General features: G+C 36.5%; 1 protein-coding gene across 3 annotated transcripts in view; it reads right to left on the reverse strand.

Annotated features, from left to right (window-relative positions):
- The window catches only part of DARS1 (aspartyl-tRNA synthetase 1), a 63,934-nt gene that overhangs the window by 15,957 nt on the left and 26,714 nt on the right, over positions 1–21,263 (reverse strand). For all 3 annotated transcript variants that reach the window (XM_045479669.1, XM_045479670.1, XM_045479671.1), the window contains 4 exons: positions 6,098–6,155; positions 5,812–5,856; positions 1,953–2,033; positions 905–964 (listed from right to left, as the gene is read on the reverse strand). In XM_045479669.1, coding sequence (XP_045335625.1) covers positions 905–964; positions 1,953–2,033; positions 5,812–5,856; positions 6,098–6,155 — 244 coding nt within the window. The remainder of the gene's footprint in view (positions 1–904; positions 965–1,952; positions 2,034–5,811; positions 5,857–6,097; positions 6,156–21,263) is intronic.

Genomic DNA, 21,263 nt, shown 5'->3' on the forward strand with positions numbered 1-21,263 from the left:
ACCCAAGAAAAATACTACTGGGGCCAAATTCTATAGGCACAACCAAAAACTTGTGGGAATACATAGCATGGACAAATAGAGTATGATGTCTAACTACTGTGGCCAAAATTATGAAAAACCTGAGGTTTCTAAGCAGTATCAAGGACTTTTGATTATTGTTACAGCCTCTTCTATAGAGACTACAGATGAAAATAAAAAAGGAAGTGGGACAAAAAAGCAAATACTCAGGGGAAACGTTAAGAGTGTACAATAAAGGTAGACCCATATGATTGCAGAAAAGTTGGAAAGAACTCTTAAGGTGACAAAGAATTTAAGCTTTAGGTAGAATATTTAAGGAGGAAGATGTGGTCAAAACATACAGAAAGATGACACTGGTTTTACTACAATAATGAAACCATTGAACTCTTTCACTTGCAACCAAACCAGAAAGGGAAACAGAAGACCTATGAGATTACTAAATAAACCACAAGGGCCAACTACTTCTTTTATTAATTCTGTGCTCAGATCAAATTCAAAGGATTGAGGCATTAATTACTAATCTCTACCTGGTCATTCTAAAATGTGCATATAATTTCTTGCACAATTTTGTAGTGATATTAATGGTTATGTTCTTACTTACTAACTTGTCAAAAACAGGTATCACTTGGGAGCAAACCCATTTATTGGCTTCATGTTCCTTTGTCATTTTAAAATAATGCAAGTCAATATCCCATGAATTACTGCTCCACGGTCCTCGTGCCTGCAATTCTTTTTAGGGGAAGGGTCAGTCAGTCAGTAAGGTACATTGCTTTCTGTATTGTCATATGTATAGGCAATGAGTTCTATAAACTTGAGACATGTATGGTATCCCTGCCCACCTTGATTTTGGCACAATCATGTCACTTAATAAATAAATGAGGCATACCCTGAGATCAATAACTCTGTTGTCTAATCTTGTATCCTGGTTAACAGTAGCTCTTCCTTCCTAAAAAAAAGATGAAAAAACAGATTTTACTAATTTTTTTAATAACACAAAAACACTTTAAGAAGCCATGCTTACTTTTAAGTGAGAATAGGTGTGCTTATGTGTGTTAATATTATACCCCCAAATCAGAATTCTGAGAAACAAGAAGCAGGGCCAGAGAGAAGCTACTGTTAAAAGAGACACGGAAAGAAGAGAAATGTGAATGAACAGAGGTCAATGCTTTCTTTACATCTCGCATCGCCTCAAAGCCTTGCCTCATTACTGGGACATGAGAAGAACTAACCACCTGTGCCTTTATTGATTCCTGGATATTACCTGCTAGTTAAAGACTGAAGGAACAGATAAAAGCTGATGGAGTAGTGGGTCTCAAAGTACGTTCTGGGCACCACTAAATGTCCCAAAGACACTTTCAGGAGTCCATGAAATCAAACCTATTTTTCACAATGACACATTTTCACTCTGTACTGAGTTTTTCCAAAGTTTCATGATGTGTGCTTTCACAACAGAATAAATGCAGAGGCAGGTAAGAGAATTTAATTGTTGCCTATTAAGTCAGACATTATAAAGATGTGTAGACACGTAAGACAATGTCACTCTTGCCACAAAATTATTTTTTGTTTTTGAAAATATTTTCCAAAAAGTTATTTTTGTCATTCATATAAGATTATTATACATAAATACATGATATTACTGTTATTTTTAAAGAATTAATACTGAAAAATTTCCTGTTTTAACTTCTAATACTGCAAAATATTGACAGATATACCTATGAATATAAAAGTTTGTGGGGGCAATTATTTTTAGGAGTGTAAAGGGATCTTGAGATTAAGAAGTTTGAGAATTGTTGATGTAAAAGTAAATTTAGATAAAAAATGAAGCTCAAATCAAATCACAGATATCTTCACACAAAAGTAGGACATCAAGTTTTCAATGTTTTGTAAACTAAACATACAGAGGAAGCACAGTATTTCAAAAATATAGTTTTAACCTCTTCTCCTTCCACCTCAGGCCGAACAGCATCATCCAGCTGCAAGGGCAGGCGGGGTTCAGCCAAACTGATCACATAAATCTGAAAGTGAGAGATTACCAAAAATATCATGAAGCACACAAAACCTGTTATCTTTGCTTTAAAAAAATCTGCAGTTGACTTAAATATGAAGGTATGTTTGCATACATCTTAACTGAAACTACTTGCTAAAAATCAAAGATGTATACGTTTTTTCACCTATAAAATGGGAATAATATTTCTTGTTAACATCCCTATGTTGTTGGAACAATGAGATAACACATATATTAACACTTTGTAACACTAATATGCCTACCAATATGACAAATAAGTACTAACTGGAGTCAAGGGGCCTCAACTTAAGGCTTTGCTTTGTCACATAAAAGCTGTTGTTAGGCAAATCATTTAACCTCAGAGCTTCAATATCCTACTCTGTAAAATAAGGTCTGCAATGAGAATCAAATGGAGTAATGAATATGAAAACATTCCGCTCTTTTGTGGGAGCCATTAAACAAATGTGTTATTATCACTGTTAATAGCATTTGGCATTTCTACCACTAGGACCAAAGTCAACCCAACCCTGCTGTACATCTCCTCCCTTTTCTCATTCTTTTCCCAAATATCCCTTCTTTACTTTATATCTCATTTCTTGCTGCTCTTCTGGATTGGAAGCCACCACAGAAGGTATTCTTTTATGGTGTTAAAATTCCTTTTTATTTGTTAAATTCATTCACATTAATTGTACATTTTAGCACTAAAAAGCAGTTAGGTCATAAAGAATGAGCTAGGGTTTTTTTTTGGCTACTCTTAAAAACATGTTACCCTATTAGTTACTCCCAATTAAGCCTGGAAAACCTGTTAAAGCACAAAAGGGAAAGAGACCTTATTTAGTTAATTCAGGGAAGGAAATCATATTCTTCCAGGCAGTAGATCGCATTTAGCACTCAGCTCAGCTCTTCAAGAAAAAGTGTCAGAAGGATACTCCAGTCCTCCTTATAGTAAAATAGATTTGTCACCACCTCTATACTCAAGTTATAGTGTTTCCCTTTGATGAGTTAACAGAAACGTGATTTCCCATGCAAAGCTGGAGAATGGAACAGCTACTCCTTCTACTTTTATAACTAGTAGAAATTCACTTCATCAGGTTTTGAGTACTCTGATCCCCATAACTTCACAGTGCTGGAAGAAAGTATGTACTCACTAACTGCTGGCTGAATAAATAAATAAATGATAGGAAAGAATCAGTGCTTCTTATAAGTTCCTTTTTAGGATATGATACTTTATACTTTGTGAGATACTTTATAATTATTTCCATTAAAACAAAATTTGTAAGCTTTTTAGGCTTTATATTTCTCATTAACATTTATTAAGTATTGAATGCTAAATATTAGAGTATTTTAGTTTTTTAAGTTTATATTTTGAGAGAGTGAGTGCATGCATACACACAAGTAGGAGAGGGACAGAGAGAGGGAGAGACAGAATCCCAAGCAGGCTGTGTGCTGTCAGCACAGAGCCTGATGCAGGGTTCAATCCCACAAATCCCATGATCCCTCAGATCATGACCTGAGCTGAAATCAAGAGTCAGAAGCTTAACCAGCTGAGCCACCCAGGAACCCCAGGTAACTAGAATATTTTGGAAGTACATTTACTTGCTGTATCCACTAAAAATTTTTAATTAAAATATTGAAAAAGAAGTGTTACTTGGAAGATAGGAGGTTGTTTTACTTGGTCAGCATACCCTTAGGTTGGTTTGCTTTTACTAGGTTACCTACTTCTTGGTGGGCTTAGTATGAAATGAAGCTTACACAAAGAGAACATAGTAATCTGACAAGTCAGTAATAAATATAAGATTTTTTAAGTCTTGAAGTGTTCCCATGACGACTCCAGTTAAATACAACCTAGTACTCCCAAATTAGTGTGCATGTATGAGTCTTTCTGCATCTGTCAGTCTCCCTGACTGCTCTCTTACACATGCTCACACACATACAAATACACATACAGGGGTGAGGATGGGAAGGATCTACTCCTTAAGAAAAATTTAATGATGCATATTGTAGATACAAACTAGGCCTGGTCCTGAGAACTGCAGGTTCAAAACTGCAAGGTTATTTCAAAAGCACTAAATATTTTTGAGTTCACTTACAGTATTTTAGAAGTCAATGGTAATGAACACTTCTAGTTTTTTTGTCCAAGAACAAAATGAATGTGGGGTAAATCTTGTATGAAAGAAGTTACTGCTAGAATGTAAAACCAACACAGTTTTGCCTCTTTTGATTTCTCTATACTGTATATTATCAGAAATATGATGACAATAAGGAAATATAATCATTAAGAGTTAGCGTAATTAGGGGCGCCTGGGTGGCACAGTCGGTTAAGCGTCCGATTTCACCCAGGTCACGATCTTGCGGTCCGTGAGTTCGAGCCCCGCGTCGGGCTCTGGGCTGATGGCTCAGAGCCTGGAGCCTGTTTCCGATTCTGTGTCTCCCTTTCTCTCTGCCCCTCCCCCGTTCATGCTCTGTCTCTCTCTGTCCCAAAAATAAATAAACGTTGAAAAAAAAAAAAAAGATTTTAAAAAATGTATTCTCATTTTAAGTTATTGTTCCATGATCCCACCCAACCTCTTTGATTTTATACATTTATATGACTAGATTATAGGACTCTATAGTCATATATAATTGACTAGAATCGTGTAGTTTATATAATTGAATTATAGGATTATCTTACTTTTCTAAAGAAGTCCAGAAAGTGTTCTAGATTTACTTAGAACTAGTTGGTGAATTCTAAAACATAGATGTCCTTGTTATTTTGTATTGTGTAGGAATTTTAGTACTGATGGTTCTGGTTAAACACTAATTTTTTGTACAAACATCTTACTGCAGCTTTTTAGAAAATATCAAATCTAGGGGCGCCTGGTGGCGCAGTCGGTTAAGCAGCCGACTTCGGCTCAGGTCATGATCTCACGGTCCATGAGTTCCAGCCCCACGTCGGGCTCTGTGCTGATGGCTCAGAGCCTGGAGCCTGTTTCCGATTCTGTGTCTCCCTCTCTCTCTGCCCCTCCCCTGTTCATGCTCTGTCTCTCTCCCAAAAATAAATAAACGTAGAAAAAAAAAAAAATTAAAAAAAAAAAGAGTGTAATTAATCAACCATTAGAAGTTATTATCAGAAGAAAGTTCACAGTAAAGTAAATGCATAATAGCTTTTCAGACATGTTTTATATATTTTATATTTTTTAATATTTTTCCCCACGTGACTGTGGCAGATTGCAAAAATGGCTCCAATAATTCCTCAGGCTCCTGATTACATACCTTTTTTCAAAGATCTTGCCTTTCTTCCCATCAAGAGGTGGCATCTACTTCTCCGTCCCTTAAATCTAAGTTTTTTCATGTGACTTGCTTTGACCAATGACATATTTAGCAAATGTGATATAAGGAGAGGCTTGAAAAGTGCTTACACACTAGGGCTTTCCTCTCTTGCTGCTGGGAACCCTTCTGGCACCATGCCAAGAAGACTGAGCTAGTCTGCTGGATGAAAAAAGGCCACAGGAAGAGATGTCCCAGAAATATCAGTAGGCCCCGTTGTTGTCATGCAGAGCAGATGAGCCATCTCAGATCGATGACCCTAACTGCCAGACGTACAGAATCATGAGCAAATAAATACTTTTAAGTACGTAAATACTGGGATGTGGTTTGTCATATAATAAAAGCTAACTGATTCAGTAATCAATGTATAAAACTCAGTATTTTACACATCAACTCTAATTAAGAACATATAGATTTGACATGATTGTAAGAACCATCTAAATCTATTTCTGTACACAATTTTATATTTTGAAAAAAGTTACCTTTTGAACATGTAACTCTACATCTTGCTGTGTACAGCTTCCAATTTTTTTTTTTAAAAATTTTTTTTTTTTCAATGTTTATTTATTTTGGGGACAGAGAGAGACAGAGCATGAACGGGGGAGGGGCAGAGAGAGAGGGAGACACAGAATCGGAAACAGGCTCCAGGCTCTGAGCCATCAGCCCAGAGCCCGACGCGGGGCTCGAACTCACGGACCGCGAGATCGTGACCTGGCTGAAGTCGGACGCTTAACCGACTGCGCCACCCAGGCGCCCCCAGCTTCCAATTTTTTGATTCACTTTTCTCACAACACCTTCTACGTCTACAATACTCTCTTTGTTGATGCTGTCAAAAGAAAAAAATTTTCAACTTTAATCATCTCATCAGAGGTGTCAGAATTCATTTGGTGTTTCAACAGTAAAGCTGAATATATTAAACTCTTCTTTAATACAGTAAGCCACTTGAGATAAAGTCAGTCTATTTAACCTACTTACAATGTTATTATGTAGCACACCTTGTGAGATTCCTTGAAGAGATGATTTTCTAGATGCCATAATTTAGTTACCATTCGTAAAATACTCTGAACATAAATGGCAACAGGACTAGCACTGAATTATGAAAAGTAAAAAAAAGTCTTTCAATTATTCATTAAAGAACATTTCCCTTCCTATAGTTGAAATTTACAAACATCAGCATTTCCTATAAGGAGAGGCATGGGCTTCAATTAATGCAATTATTGGTATGGAATGGAATTAAATAATAAAAGAAGGTAAACTGAAAGTATTTCAAGGTAATAAAAAGAAGTTAGGTTGCAGCAATTAAGCCCTCATTGCCTATAGTTTCTGAGTACACACTGTCATTGGAATTATGGCAGACAGCCTATAGGATTGTGCAATCCCATTTAAGGATGTCTATATGAAGCTCAATATACATTAAATGGGTCTCCTATGCAGTTTAATTTTATAACAAACTTGAATTCTGAACATAAGACACTCAAATTCTGAAATATAAAATAGATGAGGTAGATTATTGAACTCACCAATTGATTATTTTTTGATCTCTAGTACATAACAAAGGAAGAAAGGGTATAATCCCAAATGGTGGTTCCTGTACAAAATGTACCAGTTTTACTTTTGTGTATATTATTGTGCTGACAGAATGTATCATAATACATTTGTGGAAAAGGATTAAGATTTAACTTTCAGTTCTTGGACAGTGATGTGGAGAACATCATGGCGGCTCCACTGGCCAAAACTATCAATGTAAAACTACCAATTAAAACTCTTGGGCGGGGGGGGTAACTGGAGCTGCTGAAGTAAGGTGAAAAGAGAAGGAAGGAAGAAAAATGCAAGATAACTGGGAAAGAGTGGAGTTCCTGACACAGCTGGCATAATACAAAGGGCAAACATGTATCAGGAAAATCTGTTCTGGACTCAACTGTTTATCTGCTATGTCATAAGCCCCAGTTACCTTTTATATTAACCTTTCATGGCTCAAGTTCCAACCTAGAATCCTGCAGAACAAATGACAAGAATCTAAACAAAACAAAAGAAAAAAAAAAAAAGAGAGAGAAAGAAAAAAAAAAGACAAGATTTAACTTTCACAGGAAAACTCTATTTATTCTAAGGAATTGGGTCCTTAGTAGTTGTAGTGCCATTTGACAAGATTCCAGAAATCCAACAATCCTTATTTTACCCACGAGAACACCACAATCCGTTTCAATGAATGTTTGCTCAGGGTTGGAAAGGATCAAAATGAGGATAATAGGAGCAAAGTGGTGAAGAAAGGAAGAAAAATTTTCCTTTTTTCACTTTACCATACTGCTTAGAATCCTATTGTGTCTGATACCAACTTTAAAAAAACAAACCAACAGCATAGATATTTATTGCACTCTCTTAAGTCTCCTGCACTAGAACTAGTACCTAATTACTAGCTAAAATCTTGTGCATTGAAGAAACTCAGATTTTATTGTGGCATACTGTTAAAGGGTTTTCTAACACTGGCAATCTAGGGTCACTGAATCTTCCTTCAGTGTGATTTCCACCTACCAGTCACTTCTGTTTGCATGAGTAAACTTGATACAGGCTTCGTGAGAATTCTGTTGCTTATCTTACATATCTCCATGAGGAAGGCTTTTCGTTACTGATCACATTGTGCTTCATTGAGTAACCTGTCCGGCCCCAACTAGAGCTCCACTCTGCCACATTCCTGTTATGATCCTGGCCCTTTTGGGTCATCCCCTTGACTCCTTAGTCAGAAAATCTTCTTCAAGCTTACTCAAGTTAAACTACTCTCAAGATTGAGCACTAAGCTAATATCCTTTCAGAAAAAAGGCTGGGGTGTGATCAGACACTCTGCCCTACCTAACGGTCCAATTAAAGAAAATCAAAATGTTCTTTCTCCCTCAAAAGTACCAGATGGCTTCTTCTATCCAGGACCTGAGACTTGTAACTAAGTCTAAGTCTACCTTTAGTACTTTATTTAATTCAGCAATATTATATGATAAAATACTTGAAGAGCTAGAGAAAAAAATAACCACCATTTTAAGCATCATTTCTAGTACCAAACAACTCACAAAAAGGATTTCTGAAAACCTAACTTAATTCTTAAACTAGGGCCAAAGATAAACTTCTATCACAAATTAGTCTACTGAACCAATCAGAAAGAAGGTAGAATTAACCAGATACAGAGGATGCTTATAATTTTTCTTTGCCTTTCCAATCTCAGTATTATCTTCTTATTATACCTAGCAGCTATACACTGTTAACAGATACTCTTTAAATACTCTTTATTATTACTCTTTTGATACTAGTAACACCATTCCATGATTTTTTAAAACCTTGGATAATTTAGCCCTACTACAGCTACATCCATACCTATATCCATCTAACCTTATTTATTTGTAGACACGAATGAATTCAGTGTAAAATACATTAAAACAAAACAAAGAGTCAAATTTGTAGAAAACAATCAGACCAGAACTTTCTAGTCAGCATTAATAAAGGGTTATAGAGGGTTTTACGTGTATGTATGTGTATAACTAGAGTCAATGGAAGAGGGATAGGAATCTTTGAATAAGCTACTGCTAGTAGAAGGATGATATTCTACTTTTAGAAAAAATCTAATTTATATGATTTTAACTGATATTGTATGTTAAGATGGCTTAATACTTTATAGTATATACAGTATAGTTTGCTGTCATATAGAGACCCTATTAAGATTTCAGCTTTACATTTTGAAACTAATATACCACTGTATCTTATTTTGAAAGAGGAGTATGTCTAACAGACAACTAAAAGCCTTGGGTTTTTAGAGGATATGGCAGGAAAAAAATCCATGGTGGAAAGCAGAGGAACTCCTGGGAACTATTTGATTGTAGAAGAAATGGATGAAGTAAATTAAACACATCTTTCGAAGAGCTAAGTCAGCTATTTTTATTATTATCACCACCTCCCAACACACATTACTACTGTGCTGTGTTCTGTACCTCTTCCATTTTCCAACCACCCTTCTGACCCTGCTTATAAATAGTCACTCTACAAATAAGTTAAATTAGTTATAGCCTTGATATTAAAAATACCCTAATAAGGCTATCCTGTTCATGTTATCCACTAGAAACTGCCAACAATCAATTTAATAGTTTACTTCTTTTTAAAAAAAATTTTTTTTTTAATGTTTTATTTTTTATATTTGAGAGAGAGACAGAGAGCGAGTAGGGGAGGGGCAGAGAGACAGAGACAGAATCTGAAGCAGGCTCCAAGCTGTCCGCACAGAGCCCAACGTGGGCTCAAACTCACAAACCGTGAGATCATGACCTGAGCCGAAGTCGGACACTCAACCGACTGAGCCACCCAGGCACCCCTAATAGTTTACTTCTAACTTAAATTGTTTTTAGAAAATAAAATTTTAAAGAGCATCATTCTTTATATCAAGTATTTTATAAAAATATTTTGATTGGCTATCAAGTTTTTATTTATTTTTTTTTTTAAACTTTTTTTTTTTTTTTTAACGTTTATCTATTTTTGAGACAGAGAGAGACAGAGCATGAATGGGAGAGGGTCAGAGAGAGAGGGAGACACAGAATCCAAAACAGGCTCCAGGCTCTGAGCGGTCAGCACAGAGCCCGACGCGGGGTTCGAACTTACGGACCGCAAGATCCTGACCTGAGCCGAAGTCGGACGCTTAACCGACTGAGCCACCCAGGCGCCCCTCAAGTTTTTTTTTAAACAAATGATACAATGTATGAATAACTCAATTATAAAACATGCAACTTCGGAGAAAAACAAACAGTACTCAGGTATCTGAAGGAATAAAATCCCATCTTTCTACCAAGACTGCCATATAGTTTACTACTTAGGGCCTCACCAATAACCTCAGGGGCACTTTTATTATCTGTAGTTGTTATCAATCTTGAGTTGTTATCAATTTTCATAACTATGTTATCTAAAAAGCAACAAACTAAAATAGATGCTCATAGTAATGGCCCTGTCATTAAAAAAAACTCAAAACTGGGGGTGCCTGGGTAGCTCAGTCAGTTAAGCGTCTGACTCTTGATTTCAGCTCAGGTGATGATCTCACAGTTCATGAGATTGAGCCCCATGTCGGGCTCTGTGCTGACAGATTCTCTCTCCCTGGGGTTCTCTCTCCCTCTCTCTCTGCCCCTCCCCCCCCCCAAAACCTTAAAAAGGAAGAATGTGTAAAAAAGACTTCAAAGATTCTGTTAAAAAATTGTTAGAACAGTTTCAGTACTTGAAGGAGGTAAGCTTCATAGTCTAAAATAATGTACTAATGAGTAATGGCTTAGTCTTCAATGTTGCCAAAACATTTTTAAAGTTCTTAGCTTATCTCTGTAGTGCACTGAATTCTTACTCTCAAGTCTTTGCTCCCCTATGGTAAGTATTCATCCACACCTTTGCCATGGCTTCAAAGTATACAGAAAGTACTTCTTTGTCTTGTGGCTTTGGGTTTGGCCATATGAGTTGGTTTATATGTCAGTAGATATGATGCCGGTAAAGGTTTGAAATGCACTCGTGTGGCTGAACTTGCCCTTTAGCATTCCTGCTTTTCTCCATAAGATCATCCCTAAAGATCATTCCTAAAAGGAAACTGAGAAACACAAGGAGCAGACCAGGACACAAACCACAGCTTCAAAACAAGCCTAGATGAGCTGAGCTTTAGCTCAAATATAAGAGCAAGAAATCAAGGTTTATTGTTGTATGCTGCCAAGTTTTTTAAAAGGTTTTTTTTTTAATGTTTATTTTGAGAGACAGGGAGAGAGTGAGAGCATGCAAGTGGGGGAGGGGCCGGAGGGGGTGCAGAGGATCCAAAGACGGCTCTGCGCTGACAGCAGAGAGCCCCAAGTGGGGCTTGAACTTGTGAACCACGAGATCATGACCTGAGTCAGAGTTGGACACTCAACTGACTGAGCCACCCAGGTGCCCCTAAAAAAATTTTTACTGTTGGTAAAGTATACAGTACATAAAACTTACCATTGTAACTACTGTTAGGTGTTTAATTCAGTGGCACCACCACCACTATCCATTTCTAGAACTTTTTATTATCATATAACTCTATACTCATTTAAATAATTAACTCCCCATTTACTCCACCCCTCCCCCCAAGCATAGCTACTGGTAACCTCTATTCTACTTTCTGTCTGTATACACTTAACTACTCTAGGTACCTCAGGTATGTGGAACCATGATATCTGTCCTTTTGCGTCTGACTTCTTCCACCCAGCACAGTGTTTTCAAGGTTCATCTATGTTATAGCTTGTATCAGAATTTCATTCTTTTTAAAGGCTGAATAAAATTTCATTATATGCACATAAAACATTTTATTCATACATTCCTGTGCTGATGGACATTTAGGTTGTTTTCCATTTGGGTTATTGTGAATAATGCTGTTATGAATAATAGCATACAAGTATCTGTTTGAGGCCTTGCTTTCAATTCTTTTGGGTATCTGTCTAGAAGTGGAATTGCTGGATCATATGATAATTTTATGTTTAACTTTTTGAGGAACCACCATAGTTTCCACAGCAGCAGTGCCATTTTACACTTCTACCAGCAATGCATGAGGGTTCCAATTTCTCTACATCCTCACCAACACTCATTATTTTTCTTTTTCTTTTTTTTTTGATAACAGTCTTCTCAATGGGTATGAAGTGATATCATTGTGGTTTTGGTTTGCATTTCCCTGATGACTAGTGATACTGGGCATCTTTTCATGTGCTTACTGGCCATATGTATATCTTCTTTAGAGAAATGTCTATTCAAGTCCTTTGTCCATTTTGGAACTGAGCTGTTGTTATAAGTTATTGGAGTTTTTATATATTCTGGATATTAATTCTTTATTAGATATATGATTTACAAATATTTTTTCCCATTCTGTGGGTTATCTTTTCACTCTCTTGATAGTGCCCTTGGATGCACAAAATGTCTTAATTCTGATGATGTCCAATTAATCTAGCTTTTTTGTTACCTCTGCTTTTGGTGTTATACCTAAGAAATCACTGCTAAATCCGATGTCATACAGATTTTTGGCCTATGTTTTCTTCTAAGAGTTTTCTAGTTTCAGCTCTTGTATTTAGGCAGTTGATCCATTTTGAATTATTTTTATTTCTGGTGTACAGTATATATCCAGTTTGGCATATGGATATCCAGTTTTCTCAGCACCATTTGTTGAAAAGATGGTCTCTTTCCCATTAAGAAGTCTTGGTATACTTGATGAAAATCAATGGGCCATATATACCATGGTTGATTTATGGGGTCTCTCTCCTATACCATTGGGTTATGTGTCTAGCCTTATGTTAGTACTACATACGTTTGATTACTATAGTTTTGTAATAAGTTTTAAAATCAGGAAATATAAGTCCTCCAAATTTGTTCCTTTTCAAAACTGTTTTGGCTATTCAGGGCCCTCTGAGATTCCACATGAATTTTAAGATGAATTTTTCTATTTCTGCAAACAATGTCATTGAGATTTTGACAGGGATTGCACAGAATCTGTAGATGGTTTTGGGTAGTGATATCATGCTACAAAGTTTAAGGTGGTTTGTTACATAGGAGTTTTTTTTCCAACAGCTGACTAATAATACAATCTGAAGTTTAAAAACTTATAAAATTAAAAAATATGCTTGAGGGGCGCTTGGGTGGCTCAGTGAGTTAAGCGTCCGACTTTGGCCCAGGTCACAATCTCACAGTTTGAGAGTTCAAGCCCCGCGTCAGGCTCTGTGCTGACAGCTTGGAGCCTGGAGCCTCATAGAATTCAGATTCTGTGTCTCCCTCTCTCTCTGCCCCTCCCCAGCTCATGCTTACAGTCTGTCTCTGTCAAAAATAAATAAACTTAAAAAAAAAAAAAAAGCTTGAGTTCAAAGCTCTCATCTGATCCTAAAAAAGGGTTCTGAAGTAAGTGAAAGTTTATTTGTATTTATCACATACACACTGCAAATCTCCACTGTGTAGTATGCATTGTAAAGGGATTTAAGGGGCACCTGGATAGTTTGGTTGATTGAGCATCTGACTCTTGATTTTGGCTCAGGTCATGATCTCGTGGTTTGTTGAGATCAAGCCCTGTGTTGGGCTCCTCACTGGTGGCATGGAGCCTGCTTGGGATTCTCTCTCTCCTTCTCTCTCTGCCCCTCCCCTACTTGTGCTCTCATTCTCTCAAAATAAATAAATAAACTTAAAAAAAAAAAAAGAAATTTAAAGGAAGATATACAAAATTTGACTATGAAATATTAGGGTTGATTTAATATCAAACACAGCAGAATTTATCCATTCAAATGAATATTAAAAAAATTTGTTTTTAAATGTTAATTTTTGAGAGAGAGACAGAGTGCAAGTGGGGGAGGGACAGACAGAGAGGGAGACACAGAATTTGAAGCAGGCTCCAGGCTCTGAGCTGTCAGCACAGAGCCGGACGCAGGGCTCAAATCCACAAACCGTGAGACCATGACCTGAGCCAAAGTTGGACGCTTAACTGACTGGGCCACCCAAGTGCTCCCATTCAAGTGAATACTGAATTCTTCTTCAAAGTGACTGTTCAGGGAAAGGTTGTAGGGACTATAAACACATCTCAAAAACAGCACTGCCTACAACAATCTTAAAACAACTTATCTGGAATTACTTCTTGGTTTTGTCACATAAGTTGTTTTTTTTTTGGGGGGGGTGGCAATCTCATTTATACCTATTGTTTACTACCTGTCAGAAATGCCAAAGATCATGATAGAACTCTGGATGGGGGAAATAAGCAGACAAAATAATAATAATAATAATAATAAGTAAATAAAAGAGAGTGGCATTAGAGATGCAAGGAATAACATGTTTCAAAAAGGAGAGAGTAATATATCAACTATGGGGTTAATACAGATAGAGATTAACCTTACATACAGGATTAATACAGACAGATATAATTAATATATCAACTATTGGTTAAGTCGTTGTCTCCAAACATTTTTGGTAATTTGATGTCCTCTATCAATAAAAAAAATCTAAGGGTACATACCCCAATATGTATATATTTTATCTATCTTAAAATTATATACATGAAATCCTAAATGTAGGTTATTATACTTATACAAACGTAAATTCAGGGTAAGCTTCATAATTAGCTACAGTGAATGCAGATCCATACTTTACACAGTCTTCCCAATAATTCCCAATTTTGGAGCACGGACATCTTGCCCAATATGATTAGATTATCATTAAAAAAAACAAACTGCAGAATGCAGCTGATACAAGGATCTCACTCTAAGAGTACATGTGTTAGCGTTAACATTTTCTCATTTGTGCTTATGTTTAAATTTTATCCTCAATCTGTGGTCTCCTTGGTTGAATGTTTTTTAAGCCACATGTCCTTTTTCTGGGAGTCAGTCTATCATTTTAATACATATAAATAAATACATATAATGCCCCAAACCAAAATGAAGCACAATAAACTGCAATTGGTTACAATACGCCAAAGTGAACCAGAGTTAGGGTACCAGTGTTAGCTCCTTTTTGTTATTGGAATCCTGCAGTCTTGCTTCAGGGACCTCACATACTATATGCGACATGTGACCTTCTGAGATGCTACCCAAGTGACAGGCCCAGGGTTTATCTATAAATGAACTATTAGAAAAACTCAAACTCTTTCTTACTTTTTAGATAATAGAAGGAAGGAAGGGAAATAAATAGCAGCTTAATTATTTTCTTTCTCTCAATGGATAATCTTGAGCAAATCATACTGTGAAGACCACTGAGATAAGAGAACAAGAATCATAAACACTGAGAAAGGCTGTTGGGTAGATGATTTACTGTCCATCAGTGAAAGTTTCATTTCTGTACAGTCCACAGGTGAAAAAGTATTTAACAGCACATGACTTTAGTTAAACAGATCACCATTGTGCATTTCAACCATAGAGAAATAGATCTGGGAAAGAAGTACTTTGTGTACCTCTTGTTGCTGGGTCCCAGTGTGAGGTGCTGACTCCATAAAGTTGTCTTGGAAGAACAAAGAAGAATCACCTCCAATTCACCCTCACCAACTGCCCCTCACCAGTGAAGGATGGGAAATGGCAGGGTTTGCTCTTATGTTTTAAAGTTATTTTTGAAACGCTTTTTTATACATTGCTTCAAAAACTTTTTTATTATAAAAGAATATACTTATTTATTGTTACAAATTCTAATGTTAAATAATCATTAAAATTAAGTTTAACTTTCCCATCATATACCCAACCTCTTCTTATAATCATGGTTTACTACTTGGTCTATACACCTCCAAATTTTTTCTCCTTTGCAAAAAATATGCAATGCTTCATGAATTTTGTGTTGTCCTTCTATGGTAGTTTTGTTCACTTTCCTCTGTATTTTTTTTAATGCTGAAGAAATAAGAGTTTCATTTTTACAGCTCAAACAAAACTGATTTATATATATATATAAACACCTAAAGTATTATTATTCCCACATCACTGACCAATTTCCTTTTATGTTCCAGTTCCTGTGTGAAGTGCTTTACACATATACCACTTCACTTAAACTTCCCAAAGACCTACAAGATAGGCATTACCACCGTTTTATAGTTGAGAAAACTTATTAGACTCTGTAAGAGGTCAAGTAAGTAGCCTAAGATCACACAACAGTAAGATCATGTACTGATTACTGCACTAGAGTATTCTGTTCTGTTACAGACTCAACGAATTACACCAAATTCTAAATACTCCGAATACATCATCAGCTCACTCTGAAACAATACATTCTCATTTGTAGAAGCTCACGAGCTGCCAGATTCCTTTACAGTTTATGTGAAGTCAACTGGAAATAACAGGCCCTTCATAAATAGTTTTCATATTGCCCAAGAATTGTACTATCCACTTGTAACACTGATGCATCTTAATGTCCTGCTATTATTGCCAGCCTCAAGAGAGGTTCATCAGAATCTTTGTATAAAACAATATGATGTTATTACTTAAAATTATATTTAACTTAGAAATTAATCCTATAAACTGAGAATTTTGGTTTTAGACCTACTTTAATTTTAAAGCACTTCATTAAAGTTTTCAAAACAAATGTTGAACTAGACAAAAACAAATGTGAAAGTTCTGTTTCTCCTTCAATAGATAAGTATCTCAATCCAACAAAGAAGTATAAACCATCTATATGCAGTTTTTCAAAGAGTTGCAATCAGGGGCGCCTGGGTGGCTCAGTTGGTTAAGCATCCAACTCTTGGTTTCGGCTCAGGTCATAATCTCATGGTTGTGAAACTGAGCCCCATGTTGGACTCTGTTCTGGGTGTGGAGACTGCTTAAGATTCTCTCTCTCTTCCTCTTCCTCTGCCCCTACCCCACGTATGCTCTCTCTCTCTCTCTCCAAAAATAAACATAGAGTTGCAATCTACAGCAGTGTAATGACCTAGCCTACCTCCACCAACTTATCTATATGAAACTCAAGGAGTACTCACATGCCCACCTCTCTCTGGGCCTCAACTATAAATGATATATTCACAAACTTCCACCACAGCACCTATAGCATATCTCTGTATGCAGTTGTTAATCTATTTTTGCCATCTCCCCAAATTAAGTTCCTTATGTGATAATGTGCCATTGTATACCCAAGCCCAGTAGGATGCCTGGACCAGAGGAGGTACTAAATAAGTTTTCTAAACCAGTAAGATTTCCTCTCAACATTACTTGATATTTTACAGTTACAAAAGCTAATGTAACAAACTGAAATTTCAACTTAGCAACTAAATAAAATACCTATTTTTAGATGAAAGATCTAGAAAGGAAAGAAAATGCACAAACTTGTATGCAGTGAGGTGACTCACAGAATGAAAAACACACTTGTGACTCACCAGCTACGAATAAATCACTTAACCACAATGACTAATATGAAGAAAAAGAAAATAAAACACCTATATGTACAACTAGCAGTCTGAAAAAGTCTTTTTTTCAGAATCCAAATATCTCTAGGCTGGGTGGGAAGAGGGGTTTTATATAAGCACAAATACCAAAATTCAATTTTTAACTTTAACCCTGCCATTCAAAATAACCATAGCCCTTTACAGTAGTTACTATAACTTCAGCTTGAAACTTTAAACACTGTTTTACATTCACTGTAGTACTTAATAGCAGTCAATACAAAAAGGCCTCTAGGGCAACCTTTACAAACATTTTGTCTTTACAAAACTCAACCATAACTAATACAAGACTACTCTGTTCATTACTTTAAGATGGTACTAAATAAAATATAATCTTTTAAGAAAAAAAGGGATGACTTCTTGCTTCAACTTAAACACCAGCTACTAATACTAAGGTTAGAAGAGTAATGTCAACCTAAGATGGAGATCCACAAACACAGGCCTGGATAGGTATCCCATCTTCCTGCTCCAGACAAATTCATTTAAGGAACACAAACCATTTTGGATACACAATTAAGAACCTCTTCTTAAAGATCTCTAGGGAATAAGATGTGCCAAATGTAGCTCATTTAGTTGCTTCATTTTTATATGCATTCAACCATGAGAAAATTGATCCTTCCAACAAATTGATTAAAATAATGTGCTGAGGAGTCCTGTGGCACTTAAATCCAATTAGTGAGTCAACTTTTCAGATTAGTATATTGATGAATTGGATATTCCTAAGAAAAGATAAGTGGGGAAAGCAACTGACCTCATATTAAGTGCCAATGTTGCTCTTAAGGAATATATTCAAAAGCTAAAAACTGCTAGTGGTATAATCTAGTTAGTAAGGGAAAGATAAGCACTTCAGATTTAATATCTAAAGTAAATGCTAAGATAGTTACCTACTTAAGATATTAAAAGTGACCTCATATTCTGCCTTTTAAATGACTGGGAAACCCCAGCTGGAACTATCTGATTTGATATTTTTAATAGTGGACTCCTTGCTTTTTTCCACCTGGTATATGGCCAGAGGGAATAGAGTTAAATGTAGGGCCTCATGGAATTAACATATAAATACCATTATTTCTGCCACTTTGTTGTGTAGGAGTTCACATGTTTTAAATGTCCAGTCTCTCAGGGTAGCACACTATTCAAAATGGAAACACCTTGAGAATAAATAAACAGTCCTTAGGCACTCCTCTAGTACTAAAGATAATTGCAAGCATTTCACATATAAGATCTGATCTAAGACAGTATGAAAATTAACCAAGGATTAGAAATGGCTTTTATCTTATGGCCATATTTCTAAGCATGCTATTTTCCAAACCAAAGATTCTAGCAGAATGGGTGGTTGGCTGACTCACTAAGCTGCTACCTTTCTAAAGTGAACGTATTAGTAAAATAAGGATTTTTGCTTTATTTACGTAAGAGTCCACCAGAATTTATTTGTTGCTGTCCATGTGCTGTTTTTAAGCATAATACGAGGCTGACAATATATTAAGCAATGGAACTCCTAGTGTTCTCCAAATTTTTCTTTTTTCATTATACTTAGAAACCAAGGGATAAAGAGGAATAAGATACTGAAGAGTTCAACAAAACAAGGAAAATAGGCAGCCTACAAACTTCTATTTTCATTATAAAGTAGAATACATTCCATTAGGCCCAGCTGAGGAATAAAAATCAACTGTTGTGCCACAAATACACAATCTACTCCTTAACCTTTGTGTTAGATTATGGGATCAGCAATCTATGGGGGGGCAGGTCAAAAGAAACAAAGAGAAGGGGGAACAGTGGATAAGGATGCAGTGAGGGCAGTTCTGGGAATGGAAATGGCTCGCATGAGATCAGAAGAGGACAGAAGAAGTAGGAGAAAACAGGGAGACTGGTAAAAAGATCAGAAGTCTTGATGAGGTCCAACAGAAGATTAAGAGACATGGGACAGGTAAAAAGATGAAAATTATGGTTAGAGAGAATGGCCACTGGAGTTTAAAATTAAGTTCTAAGGGGCAAAATCCAAGCGGCAGCCACAGAAGTGAGCTTTTGAAATAAAGCAATGATAAACTAGTGGAAGAAAAGGAATTTTAAGGCCAACGTATTCCAAACGGACACCTAAAAACATTTAGAATGAGTTGACTTAAAATGGGAGGGACAGGATACCGTCAGCCAGAAAAACAAAATGGCTTTGAGTAAAACCACCTTCAGTCTTTGGACTCTTCATGAACTCAAAAGGCTGGAACTTCTCTCCAATTTACTCAACAAAGACAAACTTAGGTGATACTGCCAGCTGCCTATCCAAACCCACTCTCCTTTTCTTCATGGCAAACAGAGCCCCACCCCTGTTCAGTATCTACTCTATCTGGCAAAGTGCTCTCAGAGAAGGTGAGCGCATCACAGCTCCAGACAGTGGGTCGTGTTTAGTCCCAGCCCATCCTGGGAATTTAGTCCAGATTGATGGTGTCATTTCCACATAGTGTTTCAAACTGGAAACTCTGAAGTAATTTTCCACTTCTTTCTTTTCCTCACCCCACACATCAGCAGCCATTAAACAGATAAGACCCATGTTTTTACCCACTCACTGGGCAAACATAGTTATCTCAAACTTTAAAGAGTACCATCATGTTAGCTGTAATACTTGTTTTGAAATGTGAATTAATCCCAACACAACTGATATATTAGGTATCAATTTGAGCATAATGAGAAGTCTGTGCTTGCCTATGTCAGATTTAATGAGTGAAAACACAAGGTCAGTATGGACAACTGTACTCAGGTGAACTCAAAACACATACACCTCAAACATCTATGTTATAAGCCACGTTTGGTGGTATAATGTGCCTTCAGGTTTCAGACAGCCTTCCTTCTACCACTTCAAAATGATTTATAAACTGCAACTCTCTGACACCCATTTCCACAAAGAACAGTATATTTTTTGTAAGACAAAGTGCTGATAACAAGTCAGAGAAATCAAATACTATATGACTTCTCTTCTATGCAAAATCTAAAAACCAAAACAAATGAACAAACAGTAAATCAGACCTATAAATACAGAGAACACACTGATGGCTGCCAGAGGGGAGAGGGTGGAGGGATGGGTAAAATAAGTGAAGGAGAATGGGAGGTACAAGCTTCCAGTTACAGAATGAATAAGTCACAAGGATGAAAGAGCATAGGGAATAAAGTCAATGGTATTGTGACAGCATTGCATGGTGACAGACAATAGCTACACTGTGGTGAGCATAGCATAGAGGTGTCCAATTTCTATGCTGCATACCTGAAACTAATGCAACATCTGTGTGTCCACTATACTTCAATTAAAAAATACAATGTGACACTTATTATAGTATTATTTATGTACTTCTCAACTATTTGACATGTATCAAGCTATTCTACCTACATGTAAAAAAAATTAGGTTCTTTTTTTAATGTCACTGATGAAGTTTTTGACCTTTGTGCTATTAACCCATTTTCTGCAAAACCTTGAGGTTTTTATTGCATAATTTTGCAAAGCATGGTGATTTTTAGGAAAGTATCTGTTATATCAGCAGAACAGCAGAACTGAATATTAGCACTATCTTTATAAAAAGTTAACCCTGAAGGACAACCACATGCAAATGTCCCAATATCTCCTATCCGCTGACAACAGAGCAATTTTACAAGAGGATTTTTGTTCGTACAACTGTGTAATAAAGAGCCCAGTGTGTCAAGGAACAGCATCAGTTATCCAGCCAAACTTTTCCATTTCCTTCCTGTGTTCAGAATCTCAGTAAAGGATAAATTCTTATTTTAAATTCAGAATTTATCAGGGCGCCTGGGTGGCTCAGTTGGTTGAGCGACTGACTTCGGCTCAGGTCATGATCTCACAGTTTGTGAGTTTGAGCCCCGCGTTGGGCTCTGTGCAGACAACACAGAGCCTGGAGCCTGCTTCTGGTTCTGTGTCTCCCTCTCTCTCTGCCCCTCCCCCACTCATGCTCTGTCTCTGTCTCAGAAATAAATAAACATAAAAAATAATTAAAAAAAATAAATTCAGAATTTACGGTTTTATTTTCCACATCAGTTGCATTCACCACACAGTTG

The sequence above is a fragment of the Leopardus geoffroyi genome, chromosome C1 (assembly GCF_018350155.1).
Source record: "Leopardus geoffroyi isolate Oge1 chromosome C1, O.geoffroyi_Oge1_pat1.0, whole genome shotgun sequence".
Classification (NCBI taxonomy): Eukaryota; Metazoa; Chordata; class Mammalia; order Carnivora; family Felidae; genus Leopardus; species Leopardus geoffroyi.